This window comes from Vulpes lagopus, chromosome 9 (genome assembly GCF_018345385.1).
Source record: "Vulpes lagopus strain Blue_001 chromosome 9, ASM1834538v1, whole genome shotgun sequence".
Taxonomy (NCBI): Eukaryota; Metazoa; Chordata; class Mammalia; order Carnivora; family Canidae; genus Vulpes; species Vulpes lagopus.
The window spans coordinates 36,908,134-36,931,310 of record NC_054832.1 but is presented as its reverse complement, the minus strand read 5'-3'; the positions used below and the strand labels follow the sequence as shown (position 1 = coordinate 36,931,310).

The window sequence follows — 23,177 nt, the reverse complement described above, 5'->3', positions numbered from 1 at the left end:
TTTTACATAACTTCCACTTAGGGAGTTTAATTTTCTATTTTTTTTAATATGATTGGTTGATTGGTGGTTGTAGTTTGCACTTTGGTGTGTTTCAAAAAAAGTAAATATGTTATAGTCATTAAAACAACTAAATCTTTAGGATATAAGTCAGAATATTGAGTATGTTTCTGACTCAATTACTAGAATAAGAAATAGATTTTTTTGTCAGGGCTTTTGCTAGTAAAGTTTATGCTTACTGTCATTTGTTTAATTAAACTCAGATGTTAGGTTCTATACCTAAGACAACTAGCAATTAGTTTTAAAAAAAAATAGCCAACACCCCTAGCCTCCTGTGGCTTCTTCTAGGCTTCTTAGTGCAGATTATTTTAGGTTTTAAAATAAAGTGAATTTATAATTCCACTGCTCCCACTCATGAAAGGAACTTTTAAAATTTTAGTTTCCTCCATGCTATAAAACATATATAGAACTTTATGGAATTTGAGTGAAATTACAGTAGAATGGTTCACATGGTATGAACCTTGGAGTTAGAGAGACCTGAGTTCAAATCCCAGATATACTATTTATGAAGTACAAACTCTTGAGCAAGTTAATCTGAGTTCCTATGTAAAAAATGTTAATAGTAGTTAACTTGATAGTAGACCTTACTCTTCAACAATGACTCCACAGGGATCCCTGGGTGGCGCAGCAGTTTGGCGCCTGCCTTTGGCCCAGGGCGCGATCCTGGAGACCCGGGATCAAATCCCACATCGGGCTCCCGGTGCATGGAGCCTGCTTCTCCCTCTGCCTGTGTCTCTGCCTCTCTCTCTCTCTCTCTCTCTCTCTGTGACTATCATAAGTAAATAAAAATTATTAAAAAAAAAAAACGACTCCACAAATAGTGTCACTTGCATAGCAAGCTCTCAGTACATGAGAGCTGAATCAGAAGGTATGCCCTTTCTATCAAAGTAGAATATCTGGAAGTCCCACATTTCACTACTGCCAAAATGTAGTCATGTGGCTATACCCTATTGCAGGAGAGGCTGAGAAACAGTATTTCCCGAGTGGTAGGTGCTCTGCTCATAAATTAAGGCCTTGTGATGTTGAGAAAGAAGAGAGAATAGTATTTGAGGGATTAGTAATAGCCTCTGCACACGAAAACAGTAGAGCTTTTTTTCCTTTTAGTTATGATGAGAAGGAGGAAGAACTTGAATGATCAGTGATAGTAAATAAAGAAAAGCACCTAGTTTCATTCTCTTCTTGGAGTCTAGTCTGTCTCTTGTTCTGTTTCCTAAACCCAAATCTTAGGGAAGTTACTCTGCCTAACATTATAAATAATTAAGTCTTATTCAAAGTAATGGTTCTTTTAAAAAAAAATTTTCTATAGATAAAAAATGTATCTGTAGAGCTTTATAGTTCTTAATTGCCAAGACATCTAGAGATAAATTCAGTGTATTATACCTAATGGATTTTAATATACTAGTTCCTATTTTTTCCTTCTGATTTTTGCTAAGAACTATCGTAAAATTGATTGCTTTGAGATAAATTAGTACTCTCTGCATCACTACATTCTGACAGCACTATAGAGTTGTTTTCATTTGTTCAGGTAGTTTGTAGAAACACATGAAATGTAAAGAATAAAGTCTTGACTTAGTCTTCGCTGAGCAATTAAATTATAAGTGATCTAAGAGGAAACCGCTAACCAGAAAAGCTGCATATTCATTACAGAGACACTGACCTCTATACTTTTTTTCCTTATTATTTCCTTTATTATGTGAGTACCTAATGAATTCTTAGATAATACAATTTATATTAAAGTTACATAGGTTAAAAAAAAACTACATTTTTTAAAAAGATTTACTTATTTATTTGAGAGAGCAGGAGACTGCACATACCTGTGGGTGGAGGGGCAGAGGGAGAGACAGAATCTCAAGCAGTCTCTCTGCTGAGTGTGGAGCCTGACTCAGGGCTCCATTCCACAACCCCTAAGATCTGGACCTGAGCCAAAACCAAGAGTCGATGCTTAACCAACTGAGCCACCCAGGAGCTCCAAAATGAAACCTGCGTTTTTAAACAATACAGCTCTCTGAGAACTAGTTTGAGTGTCATAATGACATTTTCTCATAACTGTACAAGAAGAGAACAAACATAAAAGGTCATGGAGATTTTCAAACCATCTTTTTGACTTTTCAGCTGAGAGTAGGGGAAAACACTATGGAAGCAGAAGTAGTTTGGCTTCATTATTAGAGGAAACATGATTATTTTGGTAGAGGAATTTAAGGTAGTCCATTACAACTCAAAAATATCATATTACGGTATCTATAACTTTTTCCATTAAAATAAAATGGCAGAAAATTTGTATCAATATAAAAATAAGTTCTAAATTTTTTTTAACAATTAAGGACTTTTATCTACAGATATCTTTTTGGTTAATATAAAACCATTTATTGGGACGCCTGGGTGGCTCAGTGGTTGAGTATCTGCCTTTGGCTCGGGGCGTGATCCTGGAGACCCGGGATCAAGTCCCACATCGGGCTCCCTACATGGAGCCTGCTTCTCCTTCTGTCTGTGTCTCTGCCTTTCTCTCTCTCTCTCTCTCTCTGTGTGTCTGTCTATTATGAATAAATAAATAAAATCTTTTAAAAAAAGCATTGATTTTCCTAGCCAGAGTGAGTTTCTGTAACTTCACTTAAAACAAGATATGTTAGTAAGCTTTTGTGATGTCCTGAAAACTGTTTGTTTTTGTTTGTTTGTTTTTTAATAAATTAATTTTTTATTGGTGTTCAATTTACCAACATACAGAATAACACCCAGTGCTCATCCCGTCAAGTGTCCCCCTCAGTGCCCATCACCCACTCACCCCCACCCCCCGCCCTCCTCCCCTTCCACCACCCCTAGTTCGTTTCCCAGAGTTAGGAGTCTTTATGTTCTGTCTCCCTCTCTGATATTTCCCACTCATTTTCTCTCCTTTCCCCTTTATTCCCTTTCACTATTTTTTATATTCCCCAAATGAATGAGACCATATAATGTTTCTCCTTCTCCGATTGAGTTATTCACTCAGCATAATACCCTCCAGTTCCATCCACGTTGAAGCAAATGGTGGGTATTTGTCATTTCTGATGGCTGAGTAATATTCCATTGTATACATAAACCACATCTTTTTTATCCATTCATCTGAAAACTCTTTGTATTGTATATTTAATGTTTCCATTCGATAACTTTCTAATTATTTTCATTGGAATGTAAACAGTTGGTAAGACCAAAACTTTATTGAAAGCTAAGCAAAATAGTTTTATAGGAAATGAAAAGTTAGGAAGAGGTGGAGAGAAATACAGAAGGAGGGCTTATGTAAAAACATTGGGAAAGGTCATGCACAGATGAGGAAGCAGAGCAGCCTATGTGACTGTGATGCTTTAGTACTGATGTATAAGTGTTCAGAAATTACAAATAACTCTCCAATTATAGGACCAAACTGCTCTCTAAATAGTAATTGCATGTTAACTAATCCGAAGTTGAATCCTTTTCCCTCTAATATCCCTAATGTTATTTTAATTTAAGGTTTCACACCTTAAATTTCAAATCATAAAATATCAATATTGATCACAGATAAAAAGAAAATAAACAAAATTGCATGTTTCATCTCCAATTTAAGTTTTGAAATTGGGCCTAGAATATAAAGCAGTAGCAGTATGCTGCTTTCTCAAGATAATGGCAGTCTGGCTAAGACTTTTTAAATAGATGTTCAATAGTGTTTATAATGGTAAATCTTCCAGAATCAGACATAGCTGTTCCTCAATGTGCACATTTGATTTGCATTCAACTTTTGATTATTCGTGGTAAAATATCTGTTTGATGTACTGGGAATGATCTGGGATGTCTTTGATTGCTACTTGTTAATACAGGGGACATTTTCACAGTGAATTGTTCTTTTATTTCAGTTTAGATGTACATTCTAGAGCTCCTTTGAATAAAATTTTTGTTAACAATATATGTGAGAGAAATTTACATGACAAACTTAATTTCATCATCCATGTCAGTGTCACGGCCCTTAGGTGGTCATCACTAGGAGGATTTTATTTATAGTGTTAAATGTTTCTTCTTAAGACAGCTGTTACCTGTAAAATGTAAATTATCTTGATCATTGAATTAGAAAGGGTTTTTTTTTTTTTTAATTGTGGTACATTGACAGTGTTTTACAACCATAACCACTATTTCCAAAATGTTTTCATCATCGCAAATAAACTCTGTTTCCATTGAGCAATAACTCTCCCAACCCTTGGTAACCTCCGGTTTACTCTCTGTCTCTATGAATTTGTCTATTTTGGGTATTTCATGTAAGTGGAATCATAAATATTTGGCTTATTTCATTTAGCATGATGTTTCTGAGGTCCATCCATATTGTAGAATGTATCAAAACTTCATCTTTACAGCTGGATAATATACATTTTATGGATGTGCCACTTTTTATTAATTTATATCTATCAGATGCCTGGGTTGTTTCCATCTTCGAGTTGGCTATTAGTGGGTAATGCTGCCATGAACACAAGTATTTGTTGGAACCCATTTTCACTTCTTGTGGATATGTACATAGGAATGGAATTGCTGGATCATATGGTAATTCTGTATTAGAATTCTTTGTTTTTAAGAAACCTCTGGTCTATTTGGACACCTTTTTGACTAAGGCAGGGTTTGTGGTATTTTTGGAACAATAATGTGCAGGCATAACTGAGCCACTAAGAGGGCTCACTCTTAGTAAGGATGGGAGCATGTGAACACTGAGTACCTGAGCACCTGTGCAGCGAGGCAGAGATCAGAAGCTCAGTAGTTAACACTAGCTTCATGTTTCTGTCATACACAGCAGTGGTTCATAGAAACAGATTCTCTGCTTCACTGATTTGTGCACATGTCAGAAGGACTAAAAACCTAGCTATCTGAGAAAAGGGAGGGAAAACAGCTTTATTTCTTTATTTCTTTTGCACTTTTGTCCTGTTTGTGTGGTGTTTTTTGGCTTAGTGTGTTAAATTAAAAGTTTGAAATTTGCCATTCAGCTTCTGTAACTAGAAAAATCCCCAATTGATTGTAATTGCAAAAATATTTCCAGACTTCTGCTTATTTTTAAATTTCTCTCTTTTTTTGGTGGTGCTTGTGGTGGGATTTTTAAGGTATAATTTCAAAATTCAGATAACTAAGTAGTTCCTAAGCAATAACCTTGAATAAGAGCATACAGAAGAGGGTGCATGTTGTTATGGCCATTTTGGAAAAGAGAGCCACTTTTCTCTGTGAACTTGTGGTAATTTTAATTCTCTGCTTATATAAACTTTTTGCAATAAACACCTTTTTAGTGGCATTTTTTCATGACCGGTGAGAATGCATATAAATAAATTTCTAGCAAAAGGATCAAAGGGCATGTACCTTTAAAATTAGTTAAGGGATGTGAAATGTCAAGTTGCCCTTCTAAATAGCTGCACTAGTTTCCTGTTTCCTTAGCCTCATCCTAACAGAGTTTTCAAGTTTTTGTCAGGCTCATTAATGAAAAGTACACTTTTTCTAAATAGTTGCTCATCTTTTCTGTATCACTTAATAAGAGCTCTTTGTGTATTGTCTTTTGTCTGGCCTACATTGCATTGCATACATCTGTTTTCTTTTGTTCCTTTTTTTTCCCCTCAGCTTCTGTATCTATGTCTATAGGTATATCTATATTTATATCTACATGTATATATCTTTACTTGTACCTCTATAGTTAACCCTTGAACAATGTAGAGGTTGGGGGCACTAACCCTCCCACCCTCACAGTTGAAAATCCATGTATAATGTGTGACTTCCCAAAAACTTTTAACTACTAATTGCTTAGTAATTACCAATAATATAAACAGTGAGTTAACACATATTTTGTATATGTATTATATGCAGTATTCTTAGAGTAATATCTTCCTCTTTACTGTTTTTCAGTATTTCTAGGTTGTACAGTTAGTTCCAAATTGTTGCAAATCTCCAGTTTTTTCCAGTATATTTACTTTTAAAAAATCTACATACAAATGGACCCAGCAGTTCAAATGCATGTTGTTCAAGGGTCAGCTGTACTTATTTATATATCTATACTATCTCTGGAAAAGTAATAAATTTCCAGAACATGTGCCTGTCTGTAAAATACAGTTTTAAAAACGGATGCCAAAAGTTCAAAGATTTTGGCACATTCTATTAGATTTTTTTGACACTTTATCTTTCAGAGTTCCTACTCTTAATTCAAATGATCATAATTCACCCATGAAAACATTTTCAATGCAGTAAAATGCACATAACATAAAATTCACCATTTAGTCATTTTAAAGTATAGACAAACTTTTAAATGTATATTTTATTTGGAAGATTGAATGTTTTCATTTAATACATTTTAAAAGATATAATGTGGGGGCACGTGGGTGGCTCAGTTGGTTAAGTGTCAGCCTTCGGCTTAGGTCATGATCCTGGCTCCTGGGATTGAGACCCACATTTGGCTCCTAGCTCAGCTGGGAGCCTGCTTCTCCCTCTCCCTCTGCTGGTGCTCTCTCTCTCAAATTAATAAATAAAATCTTTAAAAAAAATAAAAGCTATAATCTGATTAAGGAAAACATGATTGAAGCAGCAATTACATTAGAAATAAATATGATTACTTAACATGACTCCAGTAAAATCTAGTAACAGTCAAGAGCATATTCATTTTACTCCAGAAAGGTGTTACTTGAATAATATTTGTATCAGATTGAAGTATATGTATAAATATGTTTTAATAAGTGTGATAGCATAGCTAATGCTGCTAAGTCTATCCTTCTCAGCAAAGCTATGTTATAAATGATATCTCCAAGCAGTATGTTCCTGGAGATCAGAGTTAATCAGCAAAATAGATGCAAGTATATTTCCCACTAATAAACAGGACATTCACAAAGTTACACTTTTTTTAACCTTCTTTCTGTCTTCAATTGCAAATATGGCAGTAACTGCTAAAACCTTTTATTGATAGCTTTGTGTAAGGTTGTCACTACAGTTATGACTTTCTAAAAGTATAACATTGCACAGTGACAAGTTCAAATACTCTTAAGACTTTAGATGTTTTACTGTGTCATTTTATTTCTTGTTGAAGTTAAGAAAATTATAAGCAGCAATCTAATGTTATCTGATAATTCCAGGAAAATTTGGTTCTTTAAAGCTTTTTGGTTTTTACTTAAGCTCATGCTTTCAGATTTGTTCATAACATTTTCATTTTCAATAACACTCTCTTGCCCCAAGAAAAGATAAAATTTTTTGGATTTACATTTCACATTACATTAAATGTAAAAGCTTTTTTTAATAGTTCATGTGTAAAATCAGTTAATAATAAGAAAAATATATTTAACATTCTATTTAAATAATTTTGAAAGTCTGGTTTTCTTTTTTTTTTTTTTTTTTTTTAATTTTTTTTTTAATTAACTTTTATTGGTGTTTAATTTACCAACATACAGAAAAACACCCAGTGCTCATCCCGTCAAGTGTCCACCTCAGTGCCCGTCACCCATTCCCCTCCAACACCCGCCCTCCTCCCCTTCCACCACCCCTAGTTCGTTTCCCCGAGTTAGGAGTCTTTATGTTCTGTCTCCCTTCCTGATATTTCCCAACATTTCTTTTCCCTTCCTTTATATTCCCTTTCACTATTATTCATATTCCCCAAATGAATGAGAACATACACTGTTTGTCCTTCTCCGATTGGAAAGTCTGGTTTTCAAATTGAATATTGTATGCATTGTTTTTTTTTTTTTTTTTTTTTTTTTTTTTTTTTTTTTATTTATGATAGTCACAGAGAGAGAGAGAGAGGCAGAGACACAGGCGGAGGGAGAAGCAGGCTCCATGCACCGGGAGCCTGATGTGGGATTCGATCCCGGGTCTCCAGGATCGCGCCCTGGGCCAAAGGCAGGCGCCAAACCGCTGCGCCACCCAGGGATCCCCTATTGTATGCATTGTATATAATCATTATCAAGATCCTGAATCTACAAGTGTCTGACTTCCAGTTTAAGCTATTTATTTCAGAATAGAGGACTGTTTTTTGGATCTAGTATGAGTCTTCTAGAGTAAGTAGTTCTGCATGAGGCAAAAAAATTTGTCTGAGTTTTTAAGCAAAGTAGGAAGGCATTCATTTTCATGTTGAAAATGCATCTAGAGGGAACATTTCCTCATATAGTCCAACTATTGAATGCAAGTGAAATAAACCAAGAAAGGGAAGCTCATTTTTTTCTAATTATAAGGTAAGTAAAAAATTGAATAAAGGCATTTTTTGGTATATATACATATTTTTATTATTTTTTCTTATATCTTAATGGTAGATTTTGATAAGCTAAATACTTTCTATAATAAAATTGGTTATTTTTAGTTAGATTGTGAATTATCTGCATTAAGTGCTTTTTTATTATTATAACTTTATAGTCAGTATAATCTAGTGAGAACACTTTTGGCTCTAACAGAAACAGAATTCTGTTCTTGGATCAGGCTTTGTATGTAACACCAAGTACGTCATTTTTCTTCCATATGTACCTCATTTACTGCAGTGTTTCTATTACATTTTAGACTTTCATATGGTGGGTAGTATCTGTAGCCTGGAAGAACAGTTAGCAAGTACACTAATTGCACTTTTGTGGTATGGTCCATTCTCCAGGCTTACTATTTATTGATTTAATTGATGCCTGCTGCTTAATCAGAGGTTTTACCCACATGGAACTGTTTGATAAGCTTGGCATAAAATGCAAGATCTGTGAAATGTAAACAGTGTTCATAGTATAAGGACCTATAATCAAGCCAGACCTCTAGTCATGTGAAAATAGTACAGCTGCATGAGAAGTAATTTCTATTTGATCTTTTTTTTTTTGCTGTGGATATTTAAAAGTACTATCTTTATTGTAGCATCCACTTACTAATATTTAGTATGGTAACTCATCTCTTTTTTCCTCCTCCTTCTGTCCTTCTGACCCCCCACATCCCAGCTGTTTTGCCACTCCCTTTATGTACGTCTTATTCTGGTTCCTTCTTTTCCTCAGTATCTTTCTTCTAACGTTTTCTGATTTTCTTAATTTTGACTTTCTTTTGTAGACTAATCTAAATCAGACCATATTGAGTATACTGCTGAAGCAGATGGAAATAATCTCTTAGCTTTTGCATTCTTTGGGCACCACAGTTTGCGAAATATGGATTGTATGCCTTTGTAGGCATGTTCTGTTCAGGATATTCTGAAATATGGATTGTATGCCTTTGTAGGCATGTTCTGTTCAGGATATTCCGAACCTTTTCTGTTCCATTTGTGGTGGATGATAGTTTCTTGAGAGAAATTATGAGTTTTAGTATGCGTTTTCTTCAAAATCTAGAAAGTTGTATATTGTTAGCAATTTTAAACATTTTTTTTTAAATTTAAACAGTTTTTAAACAGCTACTACACTGAGATCATCTGTTGAAGAAGAGGAAGTAGAATTCAGTATAAATTAATGAGGCCATGAAGAACCCCTATCCATTTCAGATTTTTTTAAAATTTTTTATTTATTTATGATAGTCACAGAAAGAGAGAGAGGCAGAGACACAGGCAGAGGGAGAAGCAGGCTCCATGCACCGGGAGCCCGATGTGGGATTCGATCCCGGGTCTCCAGGATCGCGCCCTGGGCCAAAGGCAGGCGCCAAACCGCTGCGCCACCCAGGGATCCCCCCCTATCCATTTCAAATAGTTCTTAGAAGAGACATTAAATTGGCCAGTGATTTATAGAAAAATTGTTGAACTTTATAAGATAAGAACATGTTAAAATAGGCCTTTACTCAGTACATACAAAGGATCAGAATTTATATATATATATCATAAATATATATATATATATTTTAACTTTTTACTATTTTTGAGATTACTTACCTTAGTGATAGATTCCATTAGGAGGTAGAACTTTTACATAGCTGTGAAATTACTATTTCTCAAGCAATTTCACAGTAGAATTACTAAAATTAAAAAATGCCTAGAAAACAAGTTGAAATGTACATGTATAGTAAATGATTCCTTGGCTTTTTCTTTCTTCACAAACAGCCATTGTGTTTCCTTCGGGTCTGCTGACATGTTATAGTTTAAAGTGATGTTACTGTGTGTGCGCATGTGTATGTATATATTATATTTATTATCTATTATGTAAATTTAAATGGCTTTGAGAATCTATTCCTGACTTTGTGGTAATATTTAATATATTTGTAAACAGTAATATATTTGTACACAGCAATGCAGCATTAAAAATCCCAGAGCTGACAGTCACTTGGGAGAAAAATATAGTAGTCTAAGATTATGAAATTTGATAAATATGACTACTTTAGCATTATATATATTTAGTTCATGTGTTTTAATGTTGGGGTGGAGTTTTTTTTCTAGTTTCCATTTGTGGGTAACAGAAAATTGTTTAATGGGATATAAAGGAAATAGTTTTAAAACACATCAAATATTTTTATTTTTAACATAATTTTTTCCTTGTCCTCATGTGTTGGTTTTCATTTTAATGAGTATCTATCCATTATTCAAAGATTTCTCCTTATACAATAAGTTACACACAGACCCACTATATACTTCATGAGTCTATTTCTTTTGTCACAGTTAATCAGGCAGTAAAAGAAGACACCATGGTTTTGAAGATTGGCTCTGTTGCTATGGCTCCCCAAGCGGACAATCCTCTTGGCAGATCTGTCCTCAGGAAAGACATTTACCAGTAAGTTTATTTTCTTACATTCAATCTTGCAACAATTTCATCCTGCAAAGAAGTACACTGATCAATAAAACTTGCTTAGTGTGGCCTGTAGAAATACTTTTCATTCGGGATCTTTTGATATTTAAAACCAGGTTTTTCTGATTTCCTTCAGTTGTGGGTTTTTAAATTCATTCAGACAAATCAAGTATTTCTGTGAAGTGTTGATGAATAACAGAATGTAAGTACCAAGTGACCATAAAACTGAAGAAGCGCAGTTTGGAAAATTTTAGCAGACTTTAAATTTGACCAAATCTCTAATCACATAAGAAAATGAGGTTCTCTCTCGAGCTACCATATCCTGCTGTAGTCATGTTGAATCAAATTTCTTAATTTAACTATAAGCCATTATTTAGAATGTAGGACTGTGGATGTCCATATGGATCAAAGCTGTAAAGAAAAGCAAACTTCTAAGGAGAAATTTCACAGTAAACACTTTCTGTGAAAATGCCATGCTCTGGATTTTGTCACTGAGTATTTGCAAACCACACCAAGCATATATGGACAACTAAACTAGTGAACATATGTAATCAACATGATAAAAATAATACATCATTCGTACTGAAGTTGGCACTGTTGCCAGACATAAAAGTACAGTTGCAAATAATACCAAGTGAGAAAAATCACAGAAATACAGATGTACTAGTGTCTTATGCATCCTGCTGGTCTGCTTCTCAGATGAGGTAGTATCATTCTTTGAAAAATAAATTCCTACTGTTCTCTGATAAATGTTACTGTTAGGAAAGATTCTGATTTTTGTAATGTACTTACCACCTAGAGGCTGACAGCTATTTTTACTTTAAGAGGGGTCCTAGGGATTTTATTTTCTCAAATTTTTCTATTATTTGATTTTTCTATTTTTGAAAAGTTGATTATTTTTTCTTTTGAATTATATATCATGTTCTCTTTCCTGTATTTTTGTTGGTAGTTGATAGTATTCATCCTTTAAGTAAGTTTTGTTTGTTTGTTTGTTTGTTTTTGCTAGTTTATGTAGCGTCTCAGGATGTGTTTATGTAGAGTCTCGGGATGTGAGAACTGAAGGAAGCCTTAGGAATTTTCTAATCCCACTGCCTTCTTTTATATATTAGGAAAGTGAGGATCCAGAAGAATAGTTGTCTCTAGTCAAGTAATGAATAGAGACAAGACCACAAATCATACCTTTTTACTCTCTTTAGGATCTAGAGAAAAGATTACAGTAGAATTCTTTCTGGGTGAAAATAATTTAATTTTCCAACATTTGAAAATTATTTCAGATATATTTGTCTTTTCTACCTCATTTGTCTACCACTTCAGAAGTAAGTGGTCCTCAAAGAGGGTCCTGCTTTACTTTTGGTGAAAGAAATATGACTTATCTTAAAACATCCTATCACCATCAATAAGATGAATCCCTGGGGACCTGGGTGGCTCAGTTAGTTAAGCATCTGCCTTCAGCTCAGCTCATGATCCTGGGCTCCTGGAATCAAGCACCACATCAGGCTCCTTGCTAAGCAAGGAGTCTGCTTCTCCTCCCTCTCCCTCTGTTCCCCCCATTCCCTCCCGCCACGCCTGTGCTCGCTCGCTCTCTCAAATAAGTAAATAAAATCTTTAAAAAATAATAAAAATAAATAAAGTGAACCCCTAAGATACTTACTTTCTTCCTCTACCCTCTCCACTTGCTGGCTTCTTGGCAGTCATTTTGTGGAGATGTGGCTTTCCTATGTTTGTTTGTCACTACACTCTTCCCATGGTCCTTGAACTGTTTTTCTTAGTCATTCTCCTTGTCATGTTTTCTTCATACATGTTTTCTTCTCATTCTTTCCTTCTCTTTATGTATCTTTATTCTTTACCACCTCCTTTTCTATATTTCTTTCTTTTTGTTACTTTCCGCTTTCTTTCCTTATCTCATTTTCTGTTTCACTACTGAATTATTTTTGTAGAACATGGAAATATAATGTGAAAAAGTAAACTAAGTATAAATAAATATATATTACCTCTTTAGATCCTCAGTGCCTCACATCCTGACTCATGGCAAAATATATAAAAATATGTACCAATTATACAAAGTACAGTAAAGGTACTTCATAGAATAAATGCCCCAATTTTTTTATAATTGGCAAACCAAGATGCACAGAATTTTTACACGTTTTGCTAAAAAACATATACTTAACTAATGGCTGAGCATTTCAGAATCAATTTTGTATGAATTCCTTTCAGAGTTATTTTTAAATTTGTATCTCTATCACTTAGTCCTCTCCCTGAGTATACAGTTAGATCATTGCATTCTCCTGCTCTCTTCCCATATGATTTACTTCCTCTTTCTTTTTTTTTTTTTTTTTTTTTTTTTTTTTTTTTTTTTTTTTTTTTTTACTTCCTCTTTCTTTTAATCTGCTCTGTGTGTTTTGTCGTTCTGTCTTGGTTATTTTAACTTCTTCAACCTGATAAACATCATCTATAAAAAACAAACAAACCCATAACTAACATAGTTGATGGTGAAAAACTGGATGCTTCCCCCCCTAAGATCAGAATATCTGCTCTCACTGCATCTATTTAGCATTAAACTAAAGGTTCTAGCTAGGGCAGTTAAGCAAGAAAAATGAAATAAAAGTCATCCAGGTTTTAAGGAAGAAATAAAACTCTTTTTGCAGGTAACTTAATCTTGTATATAGAAAATTCTAAGGAATCTACTGAAAAACTGTTAGGCAAATTAGTCCAGCAAGGTTGCGGATACAAAATATATAAAAATCAGCTCATATTAACACTAAGCAGTGTTATCATTATTAAGAAAATAATTCCATTTATAATCTCATCAAAAAGAATTAAATACTTATGAATAAATTTACCAAAAGAAGTATAAAATTTATACTCTGAAAACTATAAAACATGGTTGAAAGAAATTAAAGATCTAAAATACATGAAATTATATCCCATTTCCATAGATCAGAAGACTCACTAGTGTTAGACGGCAGTACGCCTGCAAATAATTTGCATTCAGCACAATCCACATCAAAATTTTAGCTAATTTCTTTGCAGAAATTGACAGGCTGATCCTAAAATTCATATGGAAATTATTCATATGGGAATTTGAGAGACCCAGAATAGCTAACACAGTATTAGAAAAGAAAAACAAAGTTGGAGGGCTCACACATCCTAATTTCAAAATGTATGATAAAACAATAGAAATCAAGACGATGGAGTACTGGCATGAGGATAGATATATAAGTCCATTAATAGAATTAAGATTCTACAAATAAAACCATCACATTCACTATCCATTGGTTTTTAATAAAGAAGCCAAGATAATTCAATGGTAAAGAATAGTCTTTTGAACAAATGGTGTTCATACTACCCGATAATCAAATGGACTTCAAAGTTTACCTTACACCATATACAAAAAATTACCCAATCTGGATTGGAGACCTAAAAGCCAAAAGTAAAAAAACACCCAGAGGTCATCAGCTGATGAGTGGCTAAACAAAATGTGGTATACCCATACAAGAGAATATTAGTCTGCCATAGAGAGAAATAAAGTATATGTTATAACATGGATCCATCTTGAAAACAGGCAAAGTGAAGGAAACCAGACACAAAAAAATCCACATATTATAGATCCTTTTTATACGAAATGACCAGAATAGACAAATCCCTCAAGACCATATAGAAGAGTGGTTGTTAAGACAGGAGAGAAGAGTGACTGCTAATGGGATAGAATTTCTCTTTGGGATCATAATAATTGTCTGGAAGTAGATAGTAGTGATGTGCAGTGATTTGTACAGTGAGTACTTGTAAGAACCGTTGAAGGAAAAGAACGACCAGACCATGTCTAGACTTATCAGATCTCAGGACTTTGATATTTGATTTTACGTATAACAAATACTATACTTTTTTTTATGGATTCAAATATTTGTATGCTCCTTTACTTTTCTAAGAAAACTTGTTTTGAAAAATTCAACTTCAAAAAAAATGAATGAGGTATAGTTAGTATAATGAGAATATGCAAAAAACTGAATCATACACCTCAAAAAGATTTATTTTATGGAATGCAAATTATATCACAGTAAAGCTGATTTATCTAAATCAAAGATTGATATCATAAAGAGATCCAGAGGAATTAAATTCCTGGGAGAGAAATACCTTTCCTAGGTGCATAGAGACTGGATGCTCTTTTTACCTTTGAAATTATTTGCCTTATCTGACGGTGGCAGAAGGATTTTTGTTGTGGGAAGGAGGAAACCAAGGGACATTTAATTGGACATACGGTCTAGAGTGACATGTTAAAAGTCTGGAGTAACCCCAAACTCAGAGGCATCCACAGTGCTTTTTTTGAGTATTGGGTGAGGAAAGGAAGCTGATAAGAAGAAATTGAGTTTCTCAAAGTTTCACATTCCTTAGATAAAGTCCTATTAGAGGTGCACTATTCAATAAGGTAGTCACTAGCTATGTGTAGCTCTTCTGCTTTTGAAATGTGGTTAGTCCAAACTGAGATGTTCTGTAACTATAAAATATACACAAGATTTTGAAGAATTAAGAAAATAAAATATCTCACTAATAATCTTTATATTATTTTATATAATAATATTTTTGATATATAGAGTTATTTACATTATTACAACAATTTTCCAGTTTTTCTTTTTAAACTTTTTTCAATGTGCTACTGGAAAATTTTATTTACATAAGGGACTCACAGTTTGGTTTGCATTATTTTTTAGCAAATAGTGTAATTCTGTTGGGAGAGGCCTACAACGAATACAGGACAAGTCTTGCCTTAGGACCTTTGAAACAAGAGGTGCATTGAGTTTAGCTAAAGTTGCAAACCAACCCCTGCCTAGCTAAGTTAATGATTGAATTGAAATTATTCCCTGTTTACCCACTATTCCTGGCAGGCAGGAAAAAGTGTACCTTCTCTGGGAGAAAATAGCATTAACTTGTTATAGTCTTTTTAAACATGATATCTAATATATAATCCAAAATTATAAGATATTAAACAGGCAAAGAATATAGACCCATTACCAAGAGAAAATTTATCAAGTAGTAAAAGACCTGCATATGACTGAGATGTTAAAATTAGTAGACAGGAATCTGAATTAACTGTTACTAGTATTTTAAAGAAAAATGTTGAAAAGATGGAGATTTCATAGAAATGACATCTATTTAACATTCTAAAACTATTAATATCTGAAATTAAGGACTCACTGTATAGCTATAACAGCAAATGGACAAAGCAGAAGATAGGATTAGTAAACTTAGACATAGCTAAATAGAAACTACCCAAACTGAAACACAGAGAAGAGGAAAGAGGAAAAGAAAAGAAAGGAAGAAGAAAGAGAACAAACTGAAAAACATGTAGGTCATTGTCAAATGGTCTAATGTATGTGTAAGTAGAAGAAAGAATGGAACAAAAGGCATAACTTAAAGGGATAACTCTTGAGACTTTTCTAAAATTAAGAGTATTCATTAACCAGTAGACCCTAGGAACCCAGTACCCTATCCTCAATATAAACAAAACAAGTGTAAGGAAAACTACATCTAGACAGAATATGGTCAAATTCCTGAAAATCAAAGATAAAGAGACTCCTCTCCTTGATAGGCTAAGGGAGAATGAGAGAGAATACAACACCTACCTCACCCAATACAGCTTTCAAGGCCTAAGACAGTACTTGGGAGAGAGGAGATGCTTTTATCTTTAATAAGGTTGAATATTTTATATATATATATATATATATAGGCACCAGGGTGACTCAGTTAAGCACCTAACTCTTGATTTTGGCTCAGGTCATGATCTCAGGGTCATGAGATCGAGGCCGATATTAGGATCTATTCTGGGTCCGTAGCCTGCTTGGGATTCTTCTCCCTCTGCTCCCTGCCCCTGCTGCTAAACTTAAAGATGAGAAACTAAGGGACATAGGACCATTCCTTAATTTTTTTAAAATATTTTATTTATTTACTCATGAGAGACACACAGAGAGACAGAGACAGAGGGAGAAGCAGGCTCCATTCAGGGAGCCGGATGCGGGCCTCCATCCTGGGTCTCCAGGATCACATCCTGGACTGAAGGCGGCGCTAAGCCGCTGAGCCACCTGGGCTGCCCAGGACCATTCCTTTAAATACTTGGCCTATCATATGTCACAGTGAATAGTTTTCTTCATCCTGAAGCTGAGAACAGATCAATATTAAATTAGTGGATATCACAGTGACACTAATGGCAGCTCAATAGAATGAAGATCTTTTAGTTATATAAGTCTAAGAATAAGTGGGGCTATTTGTTCATTGTTCATTATTGTTTTTTATGAGCTTACTGTGCATTAGGCACTTTTCTAGGTATTGGGTATATGTCAAGACAAAGAAAAATCCCTGTTCTCATGAAATTTTAATGGGGGAGAGAGAAACAGTTACAAATTAATGAATGAATGTTTTCATATATTATAAAACATGGGAAGAAGATAGGAAATAGGGGTCAGAGATAGACATCATAGCCTAAGAGAGGATACCTCACTGAGATAGCACAATAATCCTATAGCAGGAGGGTGCAAAAGCCAGTGACATCTGAAGCAATATCTACTTGAGGCAGTGTGGTAGCCTACAGTAAGAGACTTGGAGGAGCCTCTAGGCCATTGTGAAGAGTTTGGCTATGATTTTGAGTGTGATGTGGTTATGGGGGAAAGTCATCCACACATATAAAATTTTTAGTAATGGTTTTGTTGTTTACCAGATACCTACTTGCAAAAAGAAATGAAGGCATCACCAGCAGGGACTAAAAATGTACATTTGAAAAGAGGTGAAATATGCCTTTAAAGTAAAGAGAGTCACAGTGCCAAAGAACAACTGAGAGTTTGATATTGATCCCTAATGGAGTCATGTTAAAGATTATTTCTGTTATTTGTATTGACTGAATATGGGATATGAAACCTTTCTGATTTTTGAGGGGTTGATTTTTTCATCAGATAAGAAGCCCTCAGGGGGTTAGCTGGAGGAATGGCAGGATCCAACTTACATTTAAGCAGATAATCCAAAGCAACATATGAAGAATAGACTGCAGGCAGGGAAATGCAAGGGTTTGTGACTGTTGCACTAATGTTGGCAGGCAATGATGGTGGTTTGGCTGATGGTAGTGGCTATGGAGGTGATGAGAACTGGTCAGATTCTGGAGATAGGTTAGAGGTAGAGCAAGGAGAAACTGCAGGTTGATTACACATAGGATTTTTGATGAAGGAGCTAAGGATAATTCAGTTGTATGGCCTAAGCAACTGGAAGGATGAAATTAACTGAGGGAAGGAAAACTGGGGGAGGATTTAGTTTGGGGTTTGGCAGGTGGAGATCAGGCATTTAGTTTTTAAAATGTTGATTATCTTAGAAGGTACTGAGCCTCCCCACTGCTGATATCATGGAAGCTTGATCAGCCATGTAAAAGGCTTAGAGGGGTTAATGTGCATACAAATCACCTGGGGATGTGTTCAAATGCAGGTTTTGACTTGGGAGGTCTGGAATGGGGCCTTAAATTCCACATTTCCACCAAGCTCCCAAGTGATAAAGGAGGACACTAATACTGGGTGATGCCGATGTGCTGCTTCAAGGGCCATACCTTGTTTATCAGATTAGATTAATGGTTTCCAAGTCTTTCAAAGATTTTTTAAAAATATATTTTAATAAATGCTAACAATTTTTAATGCCAAAAATTCAAATATTGTGAAAAGCTCTATGACAGCAAGTAAGTATCCTCCATCTCCACACTTGCCTGCTCCCTAGCAAGAACCCCCTCAGTGGAGTCTTTTTTTTTTTTTTTTTTTTAGTGAAGTCTTTTTTAAGTTCAAAATTTTTACAGAATTGCAGTTGATAGTAGTTGTTAATTTTGGAATCTATGATTCAGAAAATGTAAAATAAAACTTGTATGTAATTACTAATACTTTATACGAATTTGCACTTTATTATTTATTACTCTCAAAGATCTGATCCACTAGAAGACAATAGAACATATATACTTGTTACTTACTCAATTTCATACCCGGCTCTATTTTGTCATGAGTTCCTCTTTTGACCCTCTTCCCTCTTGACCCACTTCTTCCTTTCCTACTGATCTCCCTATCTTCCAGCTGCTAATTCCTGGACAAGATCATCTTCTAGTTTCCTTTCACCTCATTCTGAGATTCTGCTATAATGTGTTCAACTATTTTTTCCCTGCCGTATGTACAGTCTGGCCAGTTAGATTTTCCTCTCTTACATGTCATTCCCTGAGAGATGTCGAGATTCTTGACTTTGCTAAAAGAGCAGCACAGAAACACTTAAGGATAAAAGGTTATAAGGGCAGATTTTTAAAGAAATTACCTGTGATGAAAAGTGTTCCTTCAAAGGCTTAAATAAGGATTATGATGAAGTAAAATGTTTTAAATGTGTTTGCAACTTAAGCACATTACTAATAATAATAAAATTGTTTACGCTTTTCTTATCTAAATGGTTACATATATTTTTAGAAACTCAACGTTCTTCAAATGCTAGTATATCATCTGCAGCTTATTAACTGTAGTGTTTATGATTATTTCTATTGGAAATGAAATACTTATCAATCAAGACCTTACACCATTCTATAGAATAATTGTTATAGTAAAATTAAATTGTATTTACATTACTTTTTTATCTCCAAGACTTTTTTAAAAATTTGATTGATTGTGATCCCAAATTTAGTCTATAAGTACTTTGACTTGATTTTCATTGTTTTTAAATAATTTTTAAGTAATTTTTTTAAATAAGAAAAATAAATAGCTCTATATCAGTCATTAGAACAGTATCGATTGTTGAGACACTCATGCTGTCACAATGCATGTATGTATGCATGCATGCATTAGTTCATTTATTAAATATTCATTGATTATCTCCGTTATTCAGAAATCTGAGTGCCTACAATGTGCTTGACACCGATGATACATGTTTTTGACTAGAGCTTAATGGTACCTCTCTTCATTGAATTCAAGACCTCAACCACATCATTTGAGTAAATGAAACTACGTTATGAAGCTCTGATAGATTCAATAGCATAATAATTCACACTGTCTACAACACCTCCCACAGTGCCTTGATTAATGAAATAAGGAAAATCAGAAGCTATGAACTTGTACCCTAAACTTTTTCATGGTCTCATTTTTACTGTCAGTGTCCTTACAGCATCATGTCTTACATCTTCTGAAAATTATTATATGAGGAAAGAAGAATTCCAGAAGTTCCATCCAGATTTGTAGTTTTCACAGTAAGGAATAGAGAAAAGTATTCTTCATTTCCATTCAATGATTTTTTTTTTTAAAGTAGAAGTAAGGATAGAAAGATTAACAGTTATTCATGAGTCTAAGTAAATATATTACTTTTTCAGGACATTTTAATGGTGTATTTTCTTTTTATATTCCAAATTTAAAAATGGTTTACAATTTAGTTTATCATTATTCAGTAATCTTGTTATCAAATTAAAATATGAAAAGTTAAAATAAGATTTTTAAAAATAACACAAATTATTAGAATGATACCTTTAAACCTATCTTAAGGTTTTTAAAATAAAAGTGCACTAGTGTTCATTCTTTTAGTTAAATAATACTGAATTATGTGCATAGAAAAGAGAGTTCTGGTGCTTATTCTGATTGCTGACCACTTCCTTATTCTGTTAATAGTTAAGCTGACACTTTTTTAGACCATTTCTGTGTGTAAGAGAGAGAGAGAGAGAGAGAGGCAGAGACGCAGGCAGAGGGAGAAGCAGGCTCCATGGAGGGAGCCCAACGTGGTCACGCCCTGGGCTGAAGGCGGTGCTAAACCGCTGAGCCACCCGGGCTGCCAAAAAGTAGTTTTTAAATAGTACTTTGATCTACATCTAAAACAGTTCAAAAACAGGCAAGCATTTCTAAATATGATGACACTGAAGGATACCCACAATATATTATTGCGTTAAAACAAATTCAAACTGCAGGACATTACACAGACCCTATTATTTAAGTAGAGACATTCTCTCTCTCTCTCTCTCTCAGTCTCTCTCTCTCTCTCTCTATGTGCCTCTCATGAATAAATAAATCTTAAAAAAAAAAAAAAGACTGCCTTTTTGTCTCTAACCAACAAAATGTTCTCCATTATCAGAAAGCTTTGTGTGATAGCTTTTGTAGAACATACTGTGACTGATACTTTAAAAATCTTATTTGGTGTTCAACATTGTTAATACAAAAAAATTCCCCCAAATCCTTTCTGTCTTTTAATGTCTCACTTAAATCCTTATCTTTTTTGAAAACTTCCATAATCATTTTATTAGAATGTCTTCTTTCTTTGGCCTTCTATACCCATGCCTGACCCACCATGAAGTAATTAATTACTCCTGGGTCACACATAAAATGTTAGAACTTGATCTCATTGCCCATGCTCTTTGCCACTGCATTTTGCTGCATAACTGAGTTTTTTTGTAAGACACTAGCTTCGATTTAATTTACAGTTGATTACAGTTTAACTTAACCAGAGTATGACTCTAGGTATGATCTTAATTTTTTTTGAAGTTTTGCATTCACATTTCATTAAATTTTGTCACTGTTTATATCTTAGGTGTTTTTTCCTTCTGACAACATTCTTGTTAACAGCGAGTAAATTGCATAAACTAATAGGCAACAGTTTTAGTGCATTTTCCTTAGGTTCCCTAAAATATTCCATTCTAGGATATACTTAATATTATAAATATTAGAAAAAAAATGTTACAGACATTAGAACTATAATTTACAATGAAAACTCATATAACACTAGAGTTTGAGTTCTTTGGTCTCTGGGAGTACCTGAACATACAATCTATGTTAGATGATTTAATCTATTTTAAAATAATTTTCATTAGGCTCTATCTACTTCATACTACATTGAATCTACAGAAAATGACTCCCCTTTAACATGCCAATCTAATAATTTTTATTGTTATCGAGCTTTCTAGTACATCTGTTAGCTCCAAAATGAGTCATGACCAGATATTTTGAGTATTAATGTAGATTTGCTGATTAATAAGCTCTATTTATGTAATTTTTATTTCATAAGATATTTTAAATCATTTTAAAACATGAATCATTCTCTTTATGTTAGTATAATTTAATTATTTCCCTAGTTATGTCTCAGAATTATGAAAGAGATGGAAAAAAATTGAAACTTGTTTTTCTTTGTTGTGTTTCTCTTCTTCCAGAATATTCACACAAGTAATAACTTTTCTCTGAATTGTGTAGAAGAAACTATTGCTTTTCTTATTTTAAAATAACTATGTACAAAAAAATAAATAAAATAAAATAAAATAACTATGTGCTATTTGTTCACATGTATTTTTCATATGCCAAAATTATATCAAGTTGAGTAAGTATATTTTTATAACAATAGAATTTACCTCATACTTTTTTCCAAAACATTTTGTTAAAAGTATTTTAAATTATTCAAACAGATTTTTTCTTTTGTAGTATTTTTAATTACAAACTTTCTTAATGTTCATCTTGTACTTAAGAGAACTATATTATTCTTATAATTTTACATTTGTGAACTTCTGCATACAGCTTTTGGTTCATGCCATAAATATTTGTGGGTCTTCTGATGTCCCTTCTGGGATTTTATCTGTGACTAATTTATCCCATAGCTTTTTAAAAACTTTGTCAGTTGGTAAATTTTTCACCCATTTCTTCTTTGCAGACATTTGTTAATCCTTTTTGGTGCATTCAGTACTTAATAGACTTGGATCTAGTATTGGGTTTCAGGTTTTCTCCATAGAGAATTTAATTCTCTTAAAAATTGTCTACAAGCATTATATGAAACCTTCCTGGTAATTTCAGCTAACTTTGTAAAGACATCTTTCATAAATGAGGTTGTTGATAGGTCTATCCTATCTGTGGCAGTTTCATTTTTGGAATTTTACTTTTAAAGAATTATAAAAGTTGGGGGAGCTGATTCATTTTCACTCTTTGAAGAGTTGCATTAGTAGTACTCCTCCAGCCTTATATACAGAAATTATTTTCTATTTATTGCTTTCTTATGGACTTTTGTATTAGTGGTTGCTGTCCATTTTTCACTGTGAGCCTGATGCGCTACTACCAATCGCAGTTAAGAGTGTGAAAACATGCTTTGTTCTTGTATAGTTGATGAGAAAACTTAACTTTCATTACAAAAATTCATTTTATGACTAAATTTTGGTAGCGTAAATGTCAACACACACAAAGAAATGCATTTTCTAAATGGAAGCTTTACCAGAAGCTTGTTAAAGCAGAATTTTTTTTAACTACTGTAAAAATGTCTTAATTTTTTATTGACTTTAGTGTACAATCACATAAATATTTTTTAAATCATAGTTTACTAAAATTCAAGAATCAAGTATTTAAGATTTTAAATAAGTAGGGATACCTGGGTGTGACAAGACAGTTTAATTAAGATTTTAAATAAGTAGGGATACCTGGGTGTGACTCAGTGGTTGAGCACCTGCCTTTGGTCCAGGGCATG

At 33.7% G+C, this 23,177-nt stretch overlaps 1 protein-coding gene across 11 annotated transcripts in view; it reads left to right on the top strand.

Moving 5' to 3' along the window:
* Positions 1 to 23,177, top strand: part of VPS13B (vacuolar protein sorting 13 homolog B) — a 739,627-nt gene that overhangs the window by 410,383 nt on the left and 306,067 nt on the right. For all 11 annotated transcript variants that reach the window (XR_005989852.1, XM_041768645.1, XM_041768640.1 and 8 more), the window contains one exon: positions 10,589 to 10,700. Coding sequence is in view for 10 of the 11 variants with exons in the window: in XM_041768645.1 (XP_041624579.1) it covers positions 10,589 to 10,700 (112 nt within the window). In the remaining variant the exon portion in view is untranslated. The remainder of the gene's footprint in view (positions 1 to 10,588; positions 10,701 to 23,177) is intronic.